Consider the following 22,537-nt stretch of genomic DNA (forward strand, 5'->3'; position numbering starts at 1 on the left):
TAGAAATGGCAAGGGATATGTGGCTAGTGCAGGAAAATGGCTTTGAGGTTGAAGATCAGCCATGATCTGGTTGAACAGCAGAGAAGGTTGGAGGGGCTGAATGGCCTGTTCCTGCTTTCTGTGTTCCAAAGTCTTTCCTCTGAGTCAGAAGGTTGAGGGCTCATGGGCTGCAGAGGCTGGAGTGTAAACAATTAGGCTGGCACTTCAGTGCAGTATACAGTGAGTACACCTTTAAAATGAAAGGTTTAATTGAGCTCCTGTCTGCTCTCTTGGATGGGTATGGAAACTCCCCTGTCACTATTTTGAGGAAGAGTACGGGCATTTATCTTCAGTGTCCTGATCAATGTTTTCTCTCCAGTGACCATCACAGAACGTCACAGGTTATCTGGTCATTGCTGTTTTATCCAACACTTCAGCTTAGCCTACACTTCGAAAATACTTATTCGGCTGTAAAGCACTTTGAGACATTTGTGAAAAAGTGTGAAATAAATTCAAACCTTTTTCTCTCAAACTGTATTCAATGTTTAGAAGAGACTATCTGCCTTGCATTCCAGACGATTAGATGGGTTTAACAACACTAAGGCAAGAGTTCAATGATGCTATTATACAGAAGCAAAACACTATAGATGCTAGAAATGTGGAACAGGCCAGGCAGAATCTGTGGGGAGAAAAACAGTGCTTTAGGCTGGGATTTAAATTTCTGCTGGCTGTGGTATTGAAGAAACTGGAAAATAAAAATGGAACTTCCTTCACAGAATCACAGATTTGTTAGGATGTAGAAGGCAATCATTTGGTAAATTCTGTCTGTACCAGCTCTCTGAATGACTACGATGACTTAATGCCATTCTCCTGCCTTTATCCCGTAAGCCTGTGCATTGTTTCTATGCTTCAACTGAACCTGCCTCTACCACATTTCCAGGCAGTGCCTTCCATATCCTAACTACTCTCGAGAGAAAACATTTTGACTCACCTCTCATTTGCTCCTTTTGTAAAAATCACTTAAAATCTGTACCCATTTCATTCTTGATCACTTTATAAGTGGGGAAAGTTTCTCCCCATCCATAATGTTAAGACCCATCATAATTTTGAAACGCACCATTTCCTCTCAAAGCTGCGTTCTCTCCAAGCAAAACAACCTCAACCTCTCCAATTTATACATAATTGAAGGTCTTCATCCTAGGAACCATTTCTGGAAATCTTTTGTTGTATTTTCTCCAATGTATTCACAAGCTTGCTGAAATGTGGCACCCAGAACTATACACAATACATCAGCTGAGTTTGAACCCTATGCCACTGTTAATAAAGCCTAGGATATTGTATGCTTTAATAAATGCTGTCTCTGCTGTCCTGCCACTTTAGAACTACACATGCGTACTCCTTAGAATAGTATGCTTCATTTTGTACTATCTGTCTATGTTCTTTACATCAAAATGTACCACCTCACACTTCTTCTTCACATTGAACTTCATCTTTCACCTATTCTCCCACTCCAGCAACTTGTCCGTGACCTCCTCACAGTTTACAATTATTCCATGTTTTGTATCATTTGCAAAATTGGAAATTTTACACCTCTTTACACCAAGATCTAGCTTTTTAATATATGTCAGGACAAGCAAGGATCCCAACGTTGACCCCGGGGTAGCTCTGCAATGAACCTTTCTCCAGCCTGAAAACTATCCATTAAGCATTATTTCTGCATACTATTCCTCAGTCAGTTTTGTATCCACACTGCTGCTGTGCCTTTTATTGCATGAGCTCTGAACCTGCTCACAAATCTCTTCTGCGACACTGTATCAAACACCTATTGGGGAACCATGCACGCCCCATCAACAGCTTTGCCCTCATTAGCCCTCTCTGTTATCTCTTCAGAACATTCGAGCAAATTTAATTAACCCATATTATTCCATGCAACTGTTAATTCTAAAACAAATAGTTGTTTCTAGAAGTTTCTCTGACACTACTGAAGTTACACTGACTGGTGTGTAATTGCTGAGATTCTCCTGACACACTTCTTAAACAAGGGTAATTTCTCAGTCCATGTCAGCACCTTGAGTCTAAGATAAACTGAGAAACTATGGTCAGTATCTCTGCAATTTTCCCTCTCACTTCCTTCGGTCTCTGGATTTATCTCATTCAGATTCAGTGCCTTGTCAACTTTAAGTAGATAGCTTATTGAATATTCTTATTCTTTACAATTTAGTGACTGAATTTCTCCCTTTATCACCTCTATGTGTAAATCCACTTTTCAGGCTCTTATCACTTATGCTCCTCACTCTTTCACCATTTATGTGCCTACAAGAGACTTTAGGATTCTCCTTGATGTCTGCATGCTTTCTGACAAGGTGTTCCACACTACCCTGGATCAATTTCTTTTTAGGGTAGTTGAGTCCGGAGGGAGTCTGGCAGAGCTTAAGTGAATATTGAGGCCTGCTAAAGGAACAGGTAGTGTGTTTCTGAAGTCTGGATGCCTCCGACTTAAAAATATAAATAAAAACGTTGATGACTCTGAATGCCAAAAAGGTTGCTGGTGCACGCAACAGGCTGGAGCTACGCATGTGCTACTGATGTTATCACATTGGAGGCATCGAGACGTCAGCACCAGCACATGAGCAGATTGTCCCACTTTTGTTTCATGACACTTGGTTTGTAAAAGTGGTGATCAATGTGCGATTTCTGCCTCGGCCTTGTCCAGCACTCCTGAGGAAAACTGACGTGCCCTATTCTCACTCCACGGCGCAGGTAATTTCATGGCTATTGGGCGGAGCACGCACATGGAAAGTATGACTGGCGCATACATAATACGATGCTGTGGGCACAGGGATAACAGTCATTTTCACACTGCAGTCTGTGATGAAAGGCTGAACACAACAGGAGGTTTCACACAGTGGGGTTCTCAGGCCCTGACTAAGAAACTACTGGTCTCAGGTTAGCCTGGAATGAGGTAGCTCCTTCTTTTTCTTATGAATCACATCAGGTTGAAGTCTGCACATTTGTGTTCCTTGCACAACCTAGTTGATGGGTGTTGATACAACTCGTAACTGCTGAAAATACACACTTCACATTCAAATTTGGAATAGACATTCACTTATATTGGCAATCATCGATGAATGTTAACCATTTGTACAATTTCAAAGTTGCTGGTTTACCGTCTTGAGTGCTATTTTAGGGAGAAACAGTTGCATTTATTCACCAGCGCTTCGTTAGAGTGTTGGTCGCTTCTTATCTTCTAGGACAATGCTTTGCGCCGTGTTGCTGAACTCTAGGTTAACTCTGTTCACCCTGGTGTGACAGAGCAGACCTATTCTAGAGCATGGTAGCCTTTGCTGCACTTTTTAAAATTTTATTCCATTGTGGGAAGTGAATGTTGTTGGCTAGAGAAGCACATATTGCCTATCCCCAACAGCTCAGAGGATAGTGAAGTGTCAACCACATTGCTGTGGGTCTGGAGTCACGTGTAGAGCAGACTAGGTAAGGAAGGCAAATTTCCTTCCCTAATTATGTTACTGGACCAGATGGGTTTTTTAAGACAAATGGAGGGAGGCGGTAGTAACGCCACAGGGCTAGTAATCCAGAATCCCCAGGTTAATGTTCTGGGGACATGGATTCAAATCCCACCATGGCAGATAGTGAAATTTGAATTCAATTTTTAAAAAAAGGAATAACAAAACAAAGGCTAGCCTAATGGTGACCATGCAACCACAGTCAATTGCAAAAAAATTTCTTTAGCCATTCTAAGAGTTACATTGTGAGCACAGGATAAAGTCTCCACTGGTCCTCAATGTCAGACATCTCAACTGTTGCATCTCCATCATTACCTCCAAGTGGAGAGGAGCAATCCCGAGACTCAGGCTCAATCACGGAGTGCCACTCTGTCTGAAATTTTGACTGAAAGGGCATTGCGTCAAACTGCTCCCTGAAGTAGGCCTGTAAAAAACTTCGTAACACAGTTTTGCAGAGCAGAGGAATTTTTCCTGGTTTCCAGGCGAATATTCCTTGATAAGCATCACAAAAGCAGATTATCTGGTCAGTGTTACCTTGCTGTTTGTGGGAGCTTCGTGTGAACTAACTGACTTCCGAGTTTCCTATAATATCAGCAGTAACTGCGTTTCAAAAAAAAACTTCGTTGGTTAATGAGTGCTTTGAAACATCTTGAGGTCATGAAAGGTACTGTATAAATATAATCTATCTTTCTATCTCAAATATAATAAATGGCAACTTGTTATGGCCCAAATCCCATGGCTCTAATTCTATAAATGCGGTGAAATTACAGATTGTACGCAGCATTTGTTGTAGTTTAAATAAAGTTAGTTACAATGCATGCAGTTTTGTTTATTTTATTCAATCAGGTACCTGGTACCAAGCCACTGGAACAGGCTGCCTCGGATACACTCGCTGTGCGCTCACACTGCGCTGTATCAGAACCAGATGTCATGTGCCCATTGTAGCTGCCTGTCCTTCTTTGCTCCTTTCTCCAGTCTCCTTGTCACCCAGTTCTCCATACCCTCCAACCCAGCTCTCAGCCCCTGCATTCCTCTCCCCTCATTGAGTCCTCACTGTCCCATGCTGATCCTGGGGTGTGAATGATACAAGGTACATCACATCTCCTCCTGCAGCCAATCTTCATCATTGCTACACTTTTTTTTAAAGAATTCTGAATAGTTGGATTCATGGATCAGTTGCCTGAATGCCTTTTGCAATGCAGTTTTTCAGTTAACAGATTTCCCTACAAGTTGTTATTACAAAGTTCCTCGTGGGATGCATTGACATTACAGACACAGCAACTGTATGTGCAGTGAGAGCACCCCCTGCAGTTGCTTTGGCGACAAACATGGCCTGATTCAATACTGACCTAAACATTCATGTTATATAGGTGAATACAGAACAGATAGTGGTAGCCTAATTGGTCATGGTGTGCAGCATGCAAATAATATTCATCCCAAACCAGGGACTATCAATAGTGTGGTCTGAGCTTTCAGTCTTCAATTGATCTTTGGAAACACAGGACAGAATCTTATGGAAGTCTAAGCCATGTGGGATTTGTGGCAGAATCGAATGAGAAGTTCAACAAGGCCCATTTTGTTCCATCTTTTATACATTTACACAAGCAGCGAGGTGTGTTTCTCACTGGGGAGAGACAATTTGCCAGTTAAGGGGAATTATAGCTTGTTAAATGCCTCATTAATGACCCAACTCACCTCATTAATAATCAGCTTCCGATCTTCCCAAACACATAGAACAAACTGGACATTGAGAATTCTTGGCGTGGAACTCAACGCGGGTACCAGGTGAATTCAGCTCACTGTTGACTGTGAGGAGTCTCCATGTTGCTCAGAGCATGATCCATGGGAAACAGCTGCATGCACCCCTTGTCCAGGCCAACCCTGAATGATCATCAGGCCACCTCTTTGATACACTGGCAGGGTGCTCTGGAATGAACAGACTGGCATTGCAGGGCACACTGGCAAGTAGCATTGAAAGACTACAGCAAGGATACTTTGTGAACACGGGCAGCTGCCAGGCTCACAGATTGAGGAAGCTTGCAGCTCTCTCAGTGCTCACTTAGCATCTACATGCATAGTCACAGCAAACATGCCTTTTCTTGCCTTGCCATACTGTGCCAGTTTTTTTTTATTCATTCATAGGATGAGGGCATTCATTGCCCATCCCTAATTGCCCAGAGGGCAGTTAAGAGTCAACCACATTGCTGTGGGTCTGGAGTCACATGTAGGCTAAACCAGGTGAAGATGGCAGTTTCCTTCCCTAAAGGGCATTAGTGAACCAGATGGGTTTTTCCAACAATCAACAATGGATTTGTAGTCATCATTAGATTCTTAATTCCAGATATTTTATTAAATTCAAATTCCAACATCTGCCGTGGCGGGATTCAAACCCGGATTCCCAGAACGTTATCTGGGTCTCTGGATTAACAGCAATACCACTAGGTCATTGTCTCCCCTGTTAGCACATTGGCACCTCAGCCAGAGCCTAAAGGTTATCTGTGCTGCAAGACTGATGTGCTTCTTTGCTCAGACACACCATACGGAGCTGTCTGGGTGCGTGCTGGGGGAGTCAGTGAACGGAATTATCTTGCTATACGGCATGCCAAGGCATCAGTCTGATACCTACAGCATGCACCAGCTGCCTGCACAAATGCATTGCATTTTCACTCAACCAAAACAGCCATGTTGGAAAGTGGATGGGGCTAGTCCTCAGGCCAAAGCAGCTGTCGGCCTGGGGTTCTGGTACTGACGCTCAGGGGTACTGTTTGACCATAGTCTAGGCACTTGGACCCTGTCAGTTGCCAGTTCCTGTAGATCCAGCAGCAGCTGTTAGGGCACTCGTTCATTGTCAGGCTGGGAGCGGGCCAGGGGTCTGGTCCGTTATGTTCAAAGGCAGCTAGTCGAATTCAGTCAGAGGCCTGGGGTAAATGCAGTTCTCGGGGTGTGTCTGTTGATTGTTAAGGAGAGTGCAAAGAGGGGCGTGCAGAGGCAACAAGGAGTTCACTGCTGACATGGGAGTGGAGGCTGGGAGCATGAAGGAGAGGCATTTTGGAGATGAGGACAAGCATGGTGATGGGGGATCTTGAGGTGTAGTGGTGGGTATGTACGACAGCGTGGTAAGCTACAGGAGGGAGCACCGTGCTCTGCCCATGTGGAGTAGTCAATGAGGTAATGCGATAGATACTGAGGGGGCGTCTGAGGAGAAGTGTGAGGATGTTGAGCTGGAGGAAGCTCTCCTTGAGCATTGACAGAGCTCAGCTGCATCAAACCCGACAAGGCAGGCAGAACGCGACTGACACCTAGTTCCTGCAGGCAGCAGCTGGATGCAACAGACCACCATGGGCTGTCAAGGACAAGATGTCAGCATTTGGTTCACATTATGGGGTTGAACTGCAGACATCTCCTTCATGTTTCTCTTTGCTGGCTTTCAGTAAGAGCTCATGTTTGGAATTGTCCTACTGCTTCCCTGTCGATGATACTCATTCCCCAACTGGACAATGACGAGCCACAGGTGACCATTGGGCATTGGGAACGGAGCAGGAGGGGCCCAGTGGAGGTGTTTGGATGGGATTTAGCTAAGGACGGATAAACTAAAGCCTAGTGGTTACATAATGACCTGGGTGAGAGAATGGCATTGTCTCTGTTGAGGGAGAGTTAGCCATGCCAGTATATGCTGTGTACAATGTGACTTTGTAGCTGCTGTGCCATTACATTGTTCCTGAGGAGTAAGCCCAGATTGCCAACATTTGTCCACATGCACAGTAGCCTTTCAACCATGATGCCAGCTAAGCTCTCTATCTTTTCCTGCATGGATCGCTGAGGTCTCATATATGGACTGTCAGAGTGGCTGCACAGACACACAGCACAGAGGGAACGTTGGATGGCAGTCTTTCGGTAGATATCCCATGAATGGAACTTATTCCGGAAGCACCATGAGATATGATCAGGCTAGAATTAAATGTGAGGGACACTATGGTGCTGGGATAGCTAGTTAATGAAGTGAGTTTGGTAAGATGCAGCCAAACTTCACTGGATCTTGCAGTGAAAATCCCTGTAGCAAACTCAATACAATTTGCACTGAGCCAAAAGATTTTAAGATTCGGCTCACAATTTATCATTTTTAAGTTGATTAGATTTGTACCAAAGTCTGCACACTTTCTCAGGTCATGTCAGACAGAAGGTGCCATACCAAGCCACCATAGCAGCTGGTGGAAGTTATACTCAATTGATACACTTGGAATTCCAAACTCATCTCCGTGACAGTGACAATGAAAACTTGCTGAAAGTGGTAAAACCCACCTGGTTCACTAATGTCCTTTAGGGAAGGAAACTGCCATCCTTACCTGGTCTCGCCTACATGTGACTCCAGACCCACAGCAATGTGGTTGACTCTTAACTGCCCTCTGAAAGGGGCTAGTTCAAAGGTTGTTAGGATAAAAAAAAAGTGATATATTACAGGTGATGCAATATTTTCACACCTGTTCCCAAAAGAGATCTTGTTCAATTCTGCACATTTGGAAAAGGATTTTCATTAACTGTTTTAGTTGTTCCTGATGAAGTGTAGATTGTACGTTTTTGAATGGGTTCCGGTATGCATTGGGATTATGTTGTTCTTTGCTGTATCTGTGTTACTTGTATTTCACTCTGTTCTGTTTACGTTCCTGGTGTACCATGAACCTGCAAAGGTACAAGGGACTGAATGACCACTATCTGTTCTGCAGCATTCAATGATAGTTTGAAATAGTGACATCAATTTTATCTTCTTCTGTGCAGATTTATTATCATGACTGAATTCTTGCCCTCCAAATATCGAGGTCGTATTTTGCCTCTGGGACAGGTGAGAAAGTGTGAGCACTCGGAAAAACTAAGCAAGTGGTCAGATTTCAAACGTTGATGCCTTGATACAGGAGAAATTTTGTTTCTCATCCCAAAGTTGGATGATCGTCTTAATGGTCGCTTGTGTCTCTTCTCTGAAGTGATATTTTTTCTATTCTTCAAAAACGAATGGTGAAATTAGGCCTGTGTGTGATCAAGAGACAGATTTAATGGGCAGCTAATCTCATGCCAATTCCTCACCAATACCCAAAATCCAGATTAACCCCAACGTCCAGTTCTGATCAAGATCTCCTCATGAATGGATCACTGAGCTCGATATATAGTGTGGGAGGAGATAGGGTGGACAGTGAAATCAGGTGGGTAGTAGCTACTTGGAGTGGGTCAGTGGGACAATCTGGTGGATTGTCAAAGCAGACCAAACTGTTAACCTGTGGTTAGCAAGCTGCCAGTCGGAGGCAAGTCCGGTAGCCTGCCGATCTGGAAGTGAGATTTGGAGATGGGCTGAGACTAAAAGGGACAGTGCCTTTTACATTCCAATCCAAAGGAGCAGCACCATGAAAGTGGGAAACAACATGTGCACTGAGATACGGCATCACCTGTGTGTGGGGTGTGGGTGATCACAAAAGCCACAATCAACAGGAGGGAAAAAAAAAGACTTTTATGAAAGTGCCAACATTGATTTGCCCATTGGTTTCTTTAATTATGACAGGCCACTTATAAGCCTGGAGCATCAATCAATTGGTGACGAAGCCAAGCATGGAGCATCTTGCTTACCCACTCCATAATAACCTGTTTAATCCACCTATTGCCCATTTCCACCTTGGTGCCCCATATGAAGCAACCTTCCTGCTCAGGATCTAGCAGCAGCCATCCTTCAGGAGGTTACTGTTGAATTTCTTATGAAGATCCCTATCAGTCGCAAGGTAGGCTTTGAACTACCACAGCAAAACGAATTGGTCCTTGCAGAACAGCTTCAGGACAAGGCAGGACCTCTGTGTTGCCACTGCTGGGGCCTCAGTAAAAGCCCTGTTCCCCTTGCAAAAAGACACAAGCAATGCTATATGCTCCTTAAGAAGTAACTCCCTTTCCCCCAACCCCACCCAAACAAAAATGGTAAAAGTTTCACTTCAAACTCAGCAAATGTGGATGCTTTTGTTTGGCTGTGGGAATTCAGATATTCACTGAATAAATAAAACTAATGAGCAGCAGCTGGACGAAATGTAATCATTGAACTCCCACATCTAGTTTGCTAATGCAGCTTTTTTTTTATCAACCTGTTTAGAGATGGTATGGCACACCTCTAGAGCAAGTGAACTTGGGTCTCTGGCTCAGAGGAAAGGACACTACCACTGTGCTACTACAGCCCCAAACAAATTGTGAAGAAGCTAGAGTTGTTATATTGGCCAGAACAGGGAATTAACCCTCATACCCACTTACTAATATACACGAGGCCTCCTCTCCTGTTTCTAATTGAGGCTCTGGTCACCAGAGTTCAGATTTGCCCTAAATGAAAAAGTAGTACGGATTTCAACATTGCGGTAAACCAGTGTAACCACACAGCATTTAATTTTGTTTTAGTTATTAGTCCTTTCCTTAAGTACAAACAGGGCACAAGTGAGATGAAAATTGTCCCCATGGAACCATAGTTGTTTACAGCATAGAAAAAGACCACCTGGAACCATTATATCTGTGCTGTGTTGGCACACATCTAAAGCACTAAGGATGGGCTGAAGAGAATACTGTTAGCAGAAGAGGATGATTGGAGTGAGTTGTTTCCTTATTGTTCATGGTTTACTTTAGACTTTGCATTATCTTTACTGTAACAGCAAGGAAATTCTGAGAATTTCTATCTTAGCCATTTCAATGAGTCATCAACACAGTTGTCTTAAACAGCATCATGTCAAGAGCTAACCTTTTATCTATTTTCCCTGTGGACCTGTTTTTCTCTCCCATCTTTTTAATGTCCTTCACGAACTGACTGGTGTGTATCATTCTTCCAAATCTTGTGCATTTTTCACCATGAACAGCTTTTGTTGCTCTCAATATCTGTGTTGGATTGGTGTTATTTTAAAATGTTATGCTGCCTGTACACTTTAGCACGTTATTCTAACCTTTTCACAACAATGTTACACTATCTGTACATTCCACTTTTGTATTGTATCCTCCGCTCTGTAAATTTTTATACAACCTTTACACTACTTTTACCAGTAGTTATAACTTCCTCTCTTTTATTCAGTCTGATTCAGGGGTTATCTAGCCTCTTTCTCCATGCCAGATGTAGGAGCTTCAATCAAAATGTTAACCCTATTTTCATTCTCTCCACAATCTGCCAGATCATCATGTGATGTGGCTTACATTACACATACGACAGAGAGCCAGCTTCATATTGAGACAGATACCTGGAAGTTTTTTTTCAACAGCTAATTATTCACAATCACCTCAGATTACATGCACACATATATTATAGTTATCCTAATCAACCTCTCAGATATGTCTTACCACACCTCCAGAGCGGGTGAGAATTGAACATGCACCTTTTAGTTCAAAGGCAGGGACACTACCATTGGGTTATTTAGAACTCCATTCTAAAAGGGGTCACTGAACTCAAAATGTTGACTGTTTTCTCTCCACAGATGCCAGACCTGCTGAGTTTTTCCAGCAATTTCTGCTTTTGTTTCTAAGCTTATTCAGCAGTGTGCTGTCTATCATTGTGGTGGGATGTGCATCATGTGTTATAGATATATGGCTGCTGCCTTCTGTGATACTTTCAGCATTAGTCATCAGCTGTATGACAAATGGATGATGCTTTTCATTGTAAATTCTGACCATTGTTTGTGTCAGTGGTGTATGACCTGAGATAGACAGAATGCTGTAGTGTCTTTCCATGGACCCATGTATTCAGATGAAGATCTTGTACTCTGATGCTTTGTCCTGGTTCAAGTTGGGTTAATAGTCAGCATGCTTGTTGGATCATTCTCTTCCTTCTTTGTAATAATGCATTGTGTACATGTGATTGGCTGGTGGATTGCGTGAGGGAAATTCTGATTGGATCTGTCTTCCAAACGTTAGAGCTACCAATGAGAGAAAACCATTGCTTCAAGGAATAGCATGTGGATTTAACATGGCTTTTTGAAAATCTTGGCATTTAATGATCATGAACTTTATCATAAAGACATGGCATTTTGCAAGACTGTTAGACTGAGGGTAGTCAGGAGAAGAGATAATGAATTGAATGGCAAAAATGTTGAAGAAACTTTTTAAAGTCACGTTTGTCTTGTGGTACTGGTATCCTTTATACATCTTCTATTTTAATATGATCATATCTAACATAATAGATTGATTTGAAGTTTGACATTTTTGGCTGTTGATAGTGCCTGTACATGGTTTGAAAAGGTGCACTGGAGTATTGCAGCAGGTTATTGGACACACTTTGTTGAAGCATATCAAGCATATTGTTGTCAATGTGTCCACAACTTTGATTTGTCACATAAAAGGGAGCTTGATATAACAGTCAGTCACGAGGATGTAAGTATATCCTTGGACGTGGAAAATATCTGTTGCAATCGTGCACAGTGACTCAGAAAGAATCTTGCCTGGAAGGTGAGATTCTCTCAATTGTTGATGGAATTGATATGTTTGGCATTGATTCATTCCATTGCTTGTGTCCTTATCAAGGCTTAGCTAATAGATTTCCATGATTTCTTGGGGTTTCTTTTATGCACCTATGTGACCTATGTGTTAATGATTAATCTTATCTCAGTGTAGAACTCCATGTGGAGTAATCACTCCACAATTCTTTGAGTTTTGAAATTGACTGATTGTTGACTTTGGAAAATTCTATTCCAAGAGATGCCTAGTTCATCTCTGAATGAGCAGATAGAATGTTCTTGCTCAGGGACCCGTTGAATGTATTCATGCCAGCTACCAGTGATGATCCTTTAGAGCTGCAACAACTGGACATCACCAGGCATGGTTTGTTTTATCTACTAAGCTTGACCATTGCCAAAATGAATGAGATTTGGTATGAGCAATATCTTCAAACTCTGGTTTGATAATATCCACTTGTAGGTTCAGGGGAGTATCTTTGTTCTGGGTGGGATTTGAAAGCCGGCTAAGAGCATTGGGAATGCTCAGTGTTTGAGGCTGGTTTGTGTTGTGTTTCAAAATCATACCCATGGGTCTTCCTAAGCAGATGTTGTAGTCATGGAGGTACACTGTCAGAAGTTTTCAGCCAATTGTTTCCAACAGTTTATTGTCAGCATGAACAGTGAAATGTTTGCTGAATAGGTGCATGCGGAACCTTTCTCATTCCAGTTTTCAGAATACTGTTTCCCTTTCTATTTTGGAATAGTTCAACATGAGCTTTCACAAGGAGTTTCGAACCAAGCACAATAGGTTTGTCAAGCTGTAACAGACACGCTCCAAGACTATTCTATGATGCACCTGTTTCCGTCGTGATGAAGATTGGAGGGACCATAACACTGAAGAATACACTTGCTGGGAGAAAATATGTTCTTGAGGGGATGGAAATTACATTGGTGATCTGTCTGCCAGATATCTGATGTATCTTTGTGAAGCGAATCTAGAAATTTTTTGGTCACAACATTAAGGACGTACCGAAATAAAAAAAAATGATAATCCAAATGATAATCTGAGAAACCAGAATCTACTGAAAGCTGTTCTGAAAGTTGTCAGCTCCAGTGAGGCCTGGAGCAAGAAGTATGGACCAATATGAATTCTTGGTCTGGAGCTTGAAAAAATCTTTGCCACCTGAAAACTTGGGAATAAGCCTTCCCACGATAAGAATCTTGTGTAGGAATCCCATGAGTGTAGTGTTGAGTTGCCTTCAGGTCTAAATATACTTGTAGAGTTCCAGCTTTCTTGGAAACATAAGTAATGGAATTATACCAGTCAGTGTGATGCTCAAACTTGCAAATGATGTTGTTTGTACCAAGGAATCCAATTCCAGTTTGAGCTAATCCTGAATGTGAAAGCTGCACTTGTGAGGAAAGTGGGTGCTGGGCTGGCCATCATCTTTCAGATGCAGCATTGCAATATCTTTAACATTGTCATTGGAATCAATCTGGTCTGGGTAAAGGCCCTGGAGCCAACTTGATGTTGCAGTCTGGAATCTGAGATGTTGGAATTGGTGTATTGGTTACCTTGAGGATTATGAAGATGCATTGATCTGTGCATGTTGGTAAAAGGTTTCAGGTATCCACTTCAAGGAGTTGTCCTGATATTTAAGGCAGATTAAGCCCATGCAGAGGATGCCACACCCATTGTAAGCAGTTAATTGTTTGTGGGTTGCATTGCATTGCACCAGTTTCCCGAATATGCCTCATGTAAGGTGCATAAAGGGATGTTATTTGTACTTGCACCAGTGTCAGCCTTGGTCTATGGTTCAATCATAGAATTCCTACAGTGCTGAAACAGGCCATTCGGCCCAACAAGTCCACACTGCCCCTCTGAAGAGCACCCTAAACCCATTCCCCTACCCTTGCATTTCTTCCCATGTCACATAACCTAAACATCCCTGGGCACTACGGGCAATTTAGCATGGCCAATCCACCTAACCTGAACATCTTTGGACTGTGGGAGGAAACCGGAGCACCCAGAGGAATCCCACGCAGCCACAGGGAGAATGTGCAGACTACACACAGACAGTCGCCTGAAAGTGGAATTGAACCCGGGTTCCTGGTGCTGTGAGGCAAAAGTGCTAACCACTGAGCCACCATGCTGCCCAAATAAGGAATGGTGGACATAAAGCGCAGGCACTGCTGGGACCTTTTGGGTTTATCACTTGGTTAGAGGTACTGGCTTCAGCTGTTCTGATGGGGCATGGCAAATCAATCTCATGTACTAATGGACTGATGTCTGTAAGTTGTAACATTGCAGATACATCATTGACATGCCTTCAGACCATGGATAGGAATCTGGAAACTTTTTTTGATGCTGCTCCTTAATTGTCCCCATGCTGCTGTAGAGAATCAAGCTGCACTTTGGTATTCTCTGAGCACTTAAACTTGGTGTATATTTTAACCCAGTGTCCTCTTGTGTAATATAGCTCGGATATGTCATGAAAGGCTGAACACTGTTCTAGTTGATGAGACAATTCATTTCTGCTACAAGATTAGGTGATTCTGTTGATGGCTGCAGTTACAAGTCAAGCACTTGCAGATATTGCTGTCCTGCTGCCATTGCTTTGCATGCTCCATTTCACCATATGTTAATGCTATCCACTTTACATTTGTTCAGAAGCTCCTTTTGGAAACATCTGATAGTTACAGGCAGTGGCTAGTTTTGTAAGTATTTCAGCTGAGTTAGCTTGAATGAAATCACATTCCATGCCTTTGCATCAGCATCTGCATACAAATCAGTCTTATTTTTAATTGGCTGTTGCTGGTATGAAATGAACTCCATCCAACGCATCATGATGTTGACTCAGACTTAAAGCCAATGTTCTAAGAATTGAAATACTTTATCTGGCTTTTTGCAGTTATCATTAGCAATATCTCAGTGTTTTATTCTGCACAATCCTTCAGTTCCCAAAGTGAAAAGATATTTGACTGTTTACCTTTCTTTATCAGATATCCATTGATCTCTGAAGTGATTTCTCTGAATAACTGAAATTCTAAAAGAATGTCATTGGAATGCCAGTCCATGTTCACATACTCACTGTCTATCCTTACTGTGCAGCTTTGTGCTCTTTAAGAATTGCAATATAATGCTTCTCTTTCTTTTTCTTCTCACTTTTTCTTCCTCTCCTGGTTGCTGATTTAGAGATTGTTGCTTTCTTTTTATATTATCTTCTTCCAAAAGAAATGGTTGTACCATGACTATATGTGGCATTCATGCAAAAAAATGTAGTGGAGTGACATTGTGCATGCTTTTTTTCTGCTCTCATGCTATTTTGGAGGATGACAAAATGTTGGAAGTAACTGATGACCGAAGAGGTAAGCCATAACAATAGTAAGAATGGTTCCTTCTCAGCAGGAATTGTTTAACTGAATCAGAGTTGTCCTGGGTTTCTTGTAATCATGGCTTTAAATCAGACACACTGTGGGCTCTTATTCTTTTCAAAGGAAAGAGAGCATACTCACAACTGTTCTTCTGTTCTCTTTGTCATGCTTAGTACAGCTGTAGCCTTCAGCTTTGGTTGTGAAACGTGACTTCAGCTATGAGTTCGAATATATGAGAGTCACTCTTAGGAAAAGAAAATTTGTAAAAACTGCTTTTGCAGTTTTCACCTTTTAGCTATTAGTACTGTGTCCAGTTTCTAATTCTTACTGTCATCAGCTTCACTTGTTGCCACTGTGATATGATATGGTTTCCTATATGTTCACCCACATAACGTATACCATAGAGACTTGGCTTCTTATTGAGACAGAAATCTGGAAATTTATAAACAACTGTGTATACTAATGCAGCATCTCAAACTTCCATATACCATCTGGACTATATGTTTGCTCAGGTTACTATTATGTTATATGCAGGTCCAATGACATTGCTTTAGAAATTCAGTTATCCAAAGAGAAAAGATACTTCATCTCAGAGATCAACGGATATCTGATAGAGAAAGTTAAACAGTCAAAAATCTTTTCACTTTGGGAACTGAAGGATTGTGCAGAATAAAATACTGCAATATTGCTAATGATAACTGCAAAGATCCAGACAAAATCTTTCAATTTTTAGAATATTGGCTTTAACTCTGAGTCAACATCATGATGCGTTGTATGGAGTTCATGTCACACCAACAACAGCCAGTTAAAAATAAGACTGAAACAGTCTGACACTCTAAGTGACTGTTTGCTAAATGACTGCACAGAGAGAAAGATAGACATCTGTTATGCTACAGTGTTACATGTTGTAATGTCTTCTAGCTATCTTAAAGTTTTTGTGCGTTTCTCAGATCTGAATAATAATCCAACATCTGATTGCTTTATTGTTGTCACATGTATTGAGATACAGTGAAAAATGTTGTTTTGTGTGCTATGCAGGCAGATCATACCATGCAAGGTGCATCAGGGTAACAGAACGGAGTGCAGTATACAGTGTCACAGCCACAGAGAAAGTGCAGAGATAGAGAGATCAGAATTAACATTTGACAGGTCCATTCAAAAGCCTGATAACAGGGGTTCTTGAATCTACTTGTATGTGTATTCAAAGGTTTATATCTTCTGCCCGATGGAATAGGGTGGAAGAGATATAACCGGGGTGGGAGGGGTTTTTAATTATGTTGGCTGCTTTCCTAGAGGCAGTGAGAAGTGTAGATAGAGTCAATGGATGGAAGGCTGGTTTGTGTGATGGACTGGGCTGTGTCACGACTTTCTGTTATTTTTATTGTTCTTGGGAAGAACATTTGCCATACCAAGCTGTGATGCATCCGGATAGAATGCTTTCTATGGTCTAATATATAAATATCACGTGTCCTGCGATGGGCAGAAACAGGCCATTCACTTTTTAAAAAAATGTCTATAATTACTTTACTCTCTTCATTTTTTTTTCTGTAGCTCTTCTGGCTGTTGGGCTCCACAATAGAGATCTTGTTGGCATACCTAATTATCCCTACATTGGGCTGGCGTTGGCTTGTGCGTATCTCTACTGTACCAAGTATCATTCTGCTGGTGGTATTTAAGGTGAGACAAAACAATCTTTCCATTCTCAACCCACAGTTTTGACAAATCTTTGATCCACACATTTTTAATTGACAATAATGTAGCTACTGAAGGTTCTGCTCAAAGGGTAAAAATCCTATATTAGAGGATACAGGTAGTACACAGAGGCTGAAATCCTCCTTCCTGCGTCAGCTCAGTTTTACTGCTCATTCTCCCCACCCGCTCGTCTGTTCAAACTTGCATATTGAATATCTTGCCTTGTTTCAACTAATGTTGATTCTTTCCATTTTAACATCCATTGTGTTCTTATTAAAAGGCGTTAGTGACAGCCTCAGAATTAGAAGGAGCTGACCAGAGATTTGAACACACAACCTATGGTCATCTTCCCAATGCAGTACAGAAGGGGTGCTGTATGGTCAGGTGTGCCATCTCTGAGAAGCGGGATTGTATTTTTATCCTTGACGTAGACAGTGGGAGCTGGGAGAATTCCTGGCTTTGCACCCCTGCATTGGGAAATACTGGCTCCAGAGGAGACATCTTCATTACCACAGGGTTGGGACGTAGCAACTGTAAGTCAGATCAGCCAACCTTGGAAAACGTACAGAGAGAGCCACTGGGGGTAAATGGCTGTGGAGATCAGCTGTTTAAAAGAGCCAAATGTAAAAACAAGATGAAGGGCCTACAGGTCTCGCACTCACATCCTTTCTCCTCTCTTAAGACTGAGTTGAAAAAGAACTTCTTCATCCAAAGGGTTGTGAATCTGTGGACTTCCCTGCCCTGTGAAGCAACTGAGGCTACCTTATTTAATGTTTTTAAGGCAAAGGTAGATTTTTGAACAATAAAGGAATTAAGAGTAATGGGGAGTGGGTGGGTAAGTGGAGCTGAGACCATGCAAAGATCGGCCACGATCTTATGGAATGGAGGAACAGGCTCAATGGGTCAGATGGACTACTCCTGCTCCTATTTCTTATATTCTTGTGTTCTCCCCTCACACACTTTGCATTCTTCACCTAAACACCTTCTTGGTCCGGCATACATTCCCCCTTTGACAAGGTATGACATTTTGATGATCATTTACCCATTCTACACTGTATGGAAGCAATGAATCCTTTAGCAACAGTTGAATTTATTAAAAAATAATTGAAAAAAATCTCCATTCACTGCAGAACAGTAAAAGTCTCAATCATCCAGGCCCTTTCAAGTGTCAATATCTGATATCACTACGCACTTGAAACCACTTAATGTTGTACATGTGAGCATTGTGAAATTGTTGGTTAAGAACAGACAGTCAGAGCTGTAAATGAAGCAAAGGTTCAGATGTTTCAGTCCTCTAATGGATATCTGGGCTCTCAGCCACACCCCGCTTATGTATTCTTGCCTGAGAGCCTGGACAACTGTTACTACCTTGAAACACCCAAAAACATTGATAGAACAGCTGAAGATAACACAGTGTGGAGCTGGAGGAACACAGCAGGCTAGGCAGCATCAGGGGAGTGGGAAATTTGGCATAATTTCCCACTCCCCTGATGCTGCCTAGCTTTTTTTTTTTTTCCTGCTCATCTGATGCTGCCTGGCCTGCTGTGTTCCTCCAGCTCCACACCTTGTTATCTCAGACTCCAGCATCTGCAGTTCTTACTACCCACTCTTATCATTGTTATGTTAACTATTTATCAAGGAAAAGACCAGTGATCAAGAAAGTGAGCAGGGTACTGATGTCAATACTTGTAGCAACAGTGCAATTGGAAGAGGCATAATCCTTTGGTGAATTTAAATTGTGGCTTGTTATATTTTGTTTGAGTCTCCATGAAGAACATTCATTGGCGAGTTCCTCAGCATTTGGATGTATTGGAAAATATAAACAAATGCAAACCACTCTACTGGAGTGGCACGGTGGCTCAGTGGTTAACACTGCTGCCTCACAGTGCCAGGGACCTAGGTTTGGCCTCACCCTTGGACAAAAGTGTCTGTGGCCATTCTCCACATGTCTGCGTGGGTTTCCTCTGAGTGCTCCGGTTTCCTCCCTCAAGTCTAAACATGTGCAAGTTCAGTGGATTGGCAGTGGTATATTTCCCATTGTGTCCAGGGATGTGCAGGCTAAGTGGATTAGCCATGGGAAATGCAGGGTTACAGGGTTAGAGTAAGGGAGTGGGTCTGGGCAGGATGCTGTTCGGAAGGTCAGTGTGGATCAGATGGACCGAATGGCCTGCTTCCACACTATATGGATTCTATGAGTAGTTCACCACAGAATTAAAATGGTAGTACCCAGTGAATTATCTGAAATTTCACAGAAATTTCTAGTCATTACAGAAATAGCTGGAATTCACCAAACGAATCCAAAATTATGCCCCAGTTTAGGGAACAAAGAATAAGTGTGTTTGCAGCCTGGGTGTGGAATTTCTTTGATATTTCTGTTCGAAATGTAATAAGATAATCAGTTGTAACAGTAGAAGGGAGAGATGTGAACTGATTAAAACATACTTTATATTTTAGGTGTGTTCAATTGCTTTTTAACAAAAACTGCTGCAAGCAAACACAAGGTGTTATATAGAAAATACTCTCGCAGTTGCACAACAGACGGTAAATTTTCGTCAAAATATTCATGAAGTGCAGTGACATGATTTTGAGTGGGAATTAATCTGCAGTGACCTGTTAGTGAACGGAGAATTACTGACGTTAGTTGGATGTGTCTGTATTAACTTCTGTTACGAAGGAGTCCTCTCCTGATCTGGCATTTCCATGCCAGCTCCATCCATACCTGCTTCACTTCTGCCTTTGTGTTTCTGTTCTTGTCAAAATTAAATCACAGTCTCCTTGATTGATGACCAACAATCTCATCTCATACTTTGGCTCTCTGTAGTACTATTTATTGGCATGCTTTCTATTTCCTTCCTCATGAGAGATTTGTCACCAAAACTTTCTCAAATGATTTCCTCCCCCTTCAGAGTTGATAAAAGTGTTAATCCGATATTTTGTCGGCCAGAGAAACACCTATATACACTTCAAGTTCCATAATAGATTGTTGCCCACATTTATTTCATAGTTCACCCCATTGATTGTTACACTTGCTGCCATCTATCTCATTGTCCATCCATTAATCCAGCAATTATGCATCATCTCATCAATACGCCATTCATTCTCCCAGTGGCTACCCATTCATTGCATATCTGTTGTGCTGAAATTCCATCGTCTCTCACTTTTCCCAGTGTATTCCAGAATCAGCCCGATACAATGTTTCTGTGGGGAACTCTCAGTTTGCCACCAAGACCCTGGATTACATTGCAAGAATGAATCGATCCTGCCTCCCTCAGGGCTCTTTGATGGAGTCCGAAACAGTAAGTCTAAAAGAAACATTCATTTTCACGGCAGGTAAATTCCAATTAGTTGAAGAAGGCTGCATTGATACATCATCCAGAATTATATGTTAAAATCAGAGTTTTAAGAGGGAAATCCTTTTTTAGGATGCATCAAAAGTTAGCAGTTTTCCAGTTTTTAAAAGGGTAGTCTCCATGTTTCATTTCTCTTCAAGTTCAGGCTGATAATATGGTGTCTGGTCCAAATAGACTTGGCATAAATTGCAGCCCGGAAGTCAATGGATTATCAAATGTGTATATAATAGGAAAACAATTAATATGTTTCCACAAGGTCAAAAGGTAAAATTGGATAATCTTAGACTGTTCTAGCAAAGAGCTGACATTGTTATGCTCTAGTAGCCTCCTACAATGATTTAATCTCTATACTTGAGTTAAAGTTAGTGGGTTCAATGGAAACACTCGGTGGGATATTTTTCTTGGGATTCTGTTTTGTTGTATACTCAATTCCTGAAGGCTGCTAATGAAGATTGGTTAAAGTTGTTACATTATTCATTGCAGCGATTATAAATATCATTTTCAAACCAGATTTCCTTCTATCTGAGCTTCTGAGGAATTAGCAACGTTTACATTTAGCAAATTGCTGAAAAGTTTTTGATCAGGACTAACTTGGCTATGTCTTCTCTAGTTGATTTGGGGGTGGGTGTGTCTATGTTTAGTTTCAGTACCCTGAGCTGAAGCCTTATGTAGCTGATGCCCTTGAAATTCCACACAAGAGGCATGGATTTCTACTGTTCAGAAGATGTGTCTGCCTGCAAAAGTTGTCACTCGTTTGACTAGAAGGAAGAAAATATTTGTGATATAGTTGAAATGGAGCTGTTTTGCACTCTGTGAACTCTTGCGAAACAATGAGTTGCATATCAGTTCATCGGGTTTTAATGTTGTTGCTTAAGGGAGTGCTATTACACAGAATAATTGAAATGACAAAAACTTTGAGGGTTTGAGCTGTAGGGAGAGGCTGAATAGGCTGGGGCTATTTTCCCTGGAGTGTCGGAGGGTGAGGGGTGACTTTATAGAGATTTATAAAATCATGAGGGGCATGGATACGGTGAATAGCCATGGTCTTTTTTGCAGGGTAGGGGAGTCCAATACCGGAGGGCATAAGTTTAAGGTGAGAGGGGAAAGATCTAAGATGCACCTAAGGGGCAACTTTTTCACGCAGAGTGTGGTGCGCGTATGGAATGAGCTGCCAGAGGAAGTGGTGGAGGCTGGTACAATTACACCATTTAAAAGGCATCTGGATGGGTCTATGAACTTTACTGAGATAACCGATGACTTTGCCAAATTACTGACTTGATTTCTTTCTTTGTCCGTAGCAAATCAGGGGAAGAATGTCTGACTTGCTGGGTGCAGAATTCAGACGCACAACCTTGCAGTCCTGGTTCATCTGGTAAATGCTGTCTACCTACAAACTACAACCAAACATTTAAACAAACACATAAATATTCTTTGAACACATTGTGTAGATCTTTTTTTCTTTCCTGCCCTAACTTTCCTATTTTTTTAAAAATCTGATGGCAAGTTTTTCTAGTTAATCTTCTCTCTCTGCTCCTAAATATTTCTGAGCTACAGGTTCCCCTGAAAATATCTGATATTCCTCCCCTACCTCACTTTGGCAATGACTAATCAACATAGTCAGAGTTGGATCTTTGAACTGAGAAAGACAGGACAGCTTAGCCCAATTCTGTCTTCCACCTGACCTTCGAATCGGTTTCCCAGTTTCCTCTACACAGTAAGCAAGTCCGGCAAATTGTTGCTTAAAGCATAGATTCAGCTATAAAAATGGGAATAATTTAGTCCAGGAGACTCGGGGTTCCTCTGATGAGCCCAGAGATCAGTGGGGTTCTTGAGCGAGTGAGAAGAGTTCAGTCGATTGTGATCACCCAGTGGCCAGCCAACTGGAGGAAGTGATGAGAGGGGTCCACCCAGTTACTTCCCCAGTGGTGGGGATGGGTCCTGCTTCTGATGTCTCTGGTGTCAGCAGACACCTCCCTTGGTGCTGCTCCTCTCGTGCCTTCAAAATTGGGCTCTCCGCTGGGTGTTAACTTGGCAACAAAGTGTTTCTGTCTGCTACCCCTGGAAATTCGTGTCCAATTCTGTTCCCCTCAGTCTGTTCCATTAGCCCAGCCCACTCTAAGGTGTGCCCCTCAGATTGTTCCCTTAGCTCCTTCCCCTCTGATCTAGGCCTCTTGGTGTATTCCATTTGTTCCTGCTC

General features: G+C 42.0%; 1 protein-coding gene across 2 annotated transcripts in view; it reads left to right on the plus strand.

Annotated features, from left to right (window-relative positions):
• svopl (SVOP-like) overlaps window positions 1-22,537 on the plus strand; it is a 65,342-nt gene that overhangs the window by 18,726 nt on the left and 24,079 nt on the right. For both annotated transcript variants that reach the window (XM_020527247.2, XM_048607617.1), the window contains exons 4-7: window positions 8,274-8,337; window positions 16,850-16,975; window positions 20,158-20,286; window positions 21,639-21,712. In XM_020527247.2, the coding sequence (XP_020382836.2) occupies window positions 8,274-8,337; window positions 16,850-16,975; window positions 20,158-20,286; window positions 21,639-21,712 (393 nt within the window). The remainder of the gene's footprint in view (window positions 1-8,273; window positions 8,338-16,849; window positions 16,976-20,157; window positions 20,287-21,638; window positions 21,713-22,537) is intronic.

This window comes from Rhincodon typus, chromosome 18 (assembly GCF_021869965.1).
Source record: "Rhincodon typus isolate 14 chromosome 18, sRhiTyp1.1, whole genome shotgun sequence".
NCBI classification, from domain to species: domain Eukaryota; kingdom Metazoa; phylum Chordata; class Chondrichthyes; order Orectolobiformes; family Rhincodontidae; genus Rhincodon; species Rhincodon typus.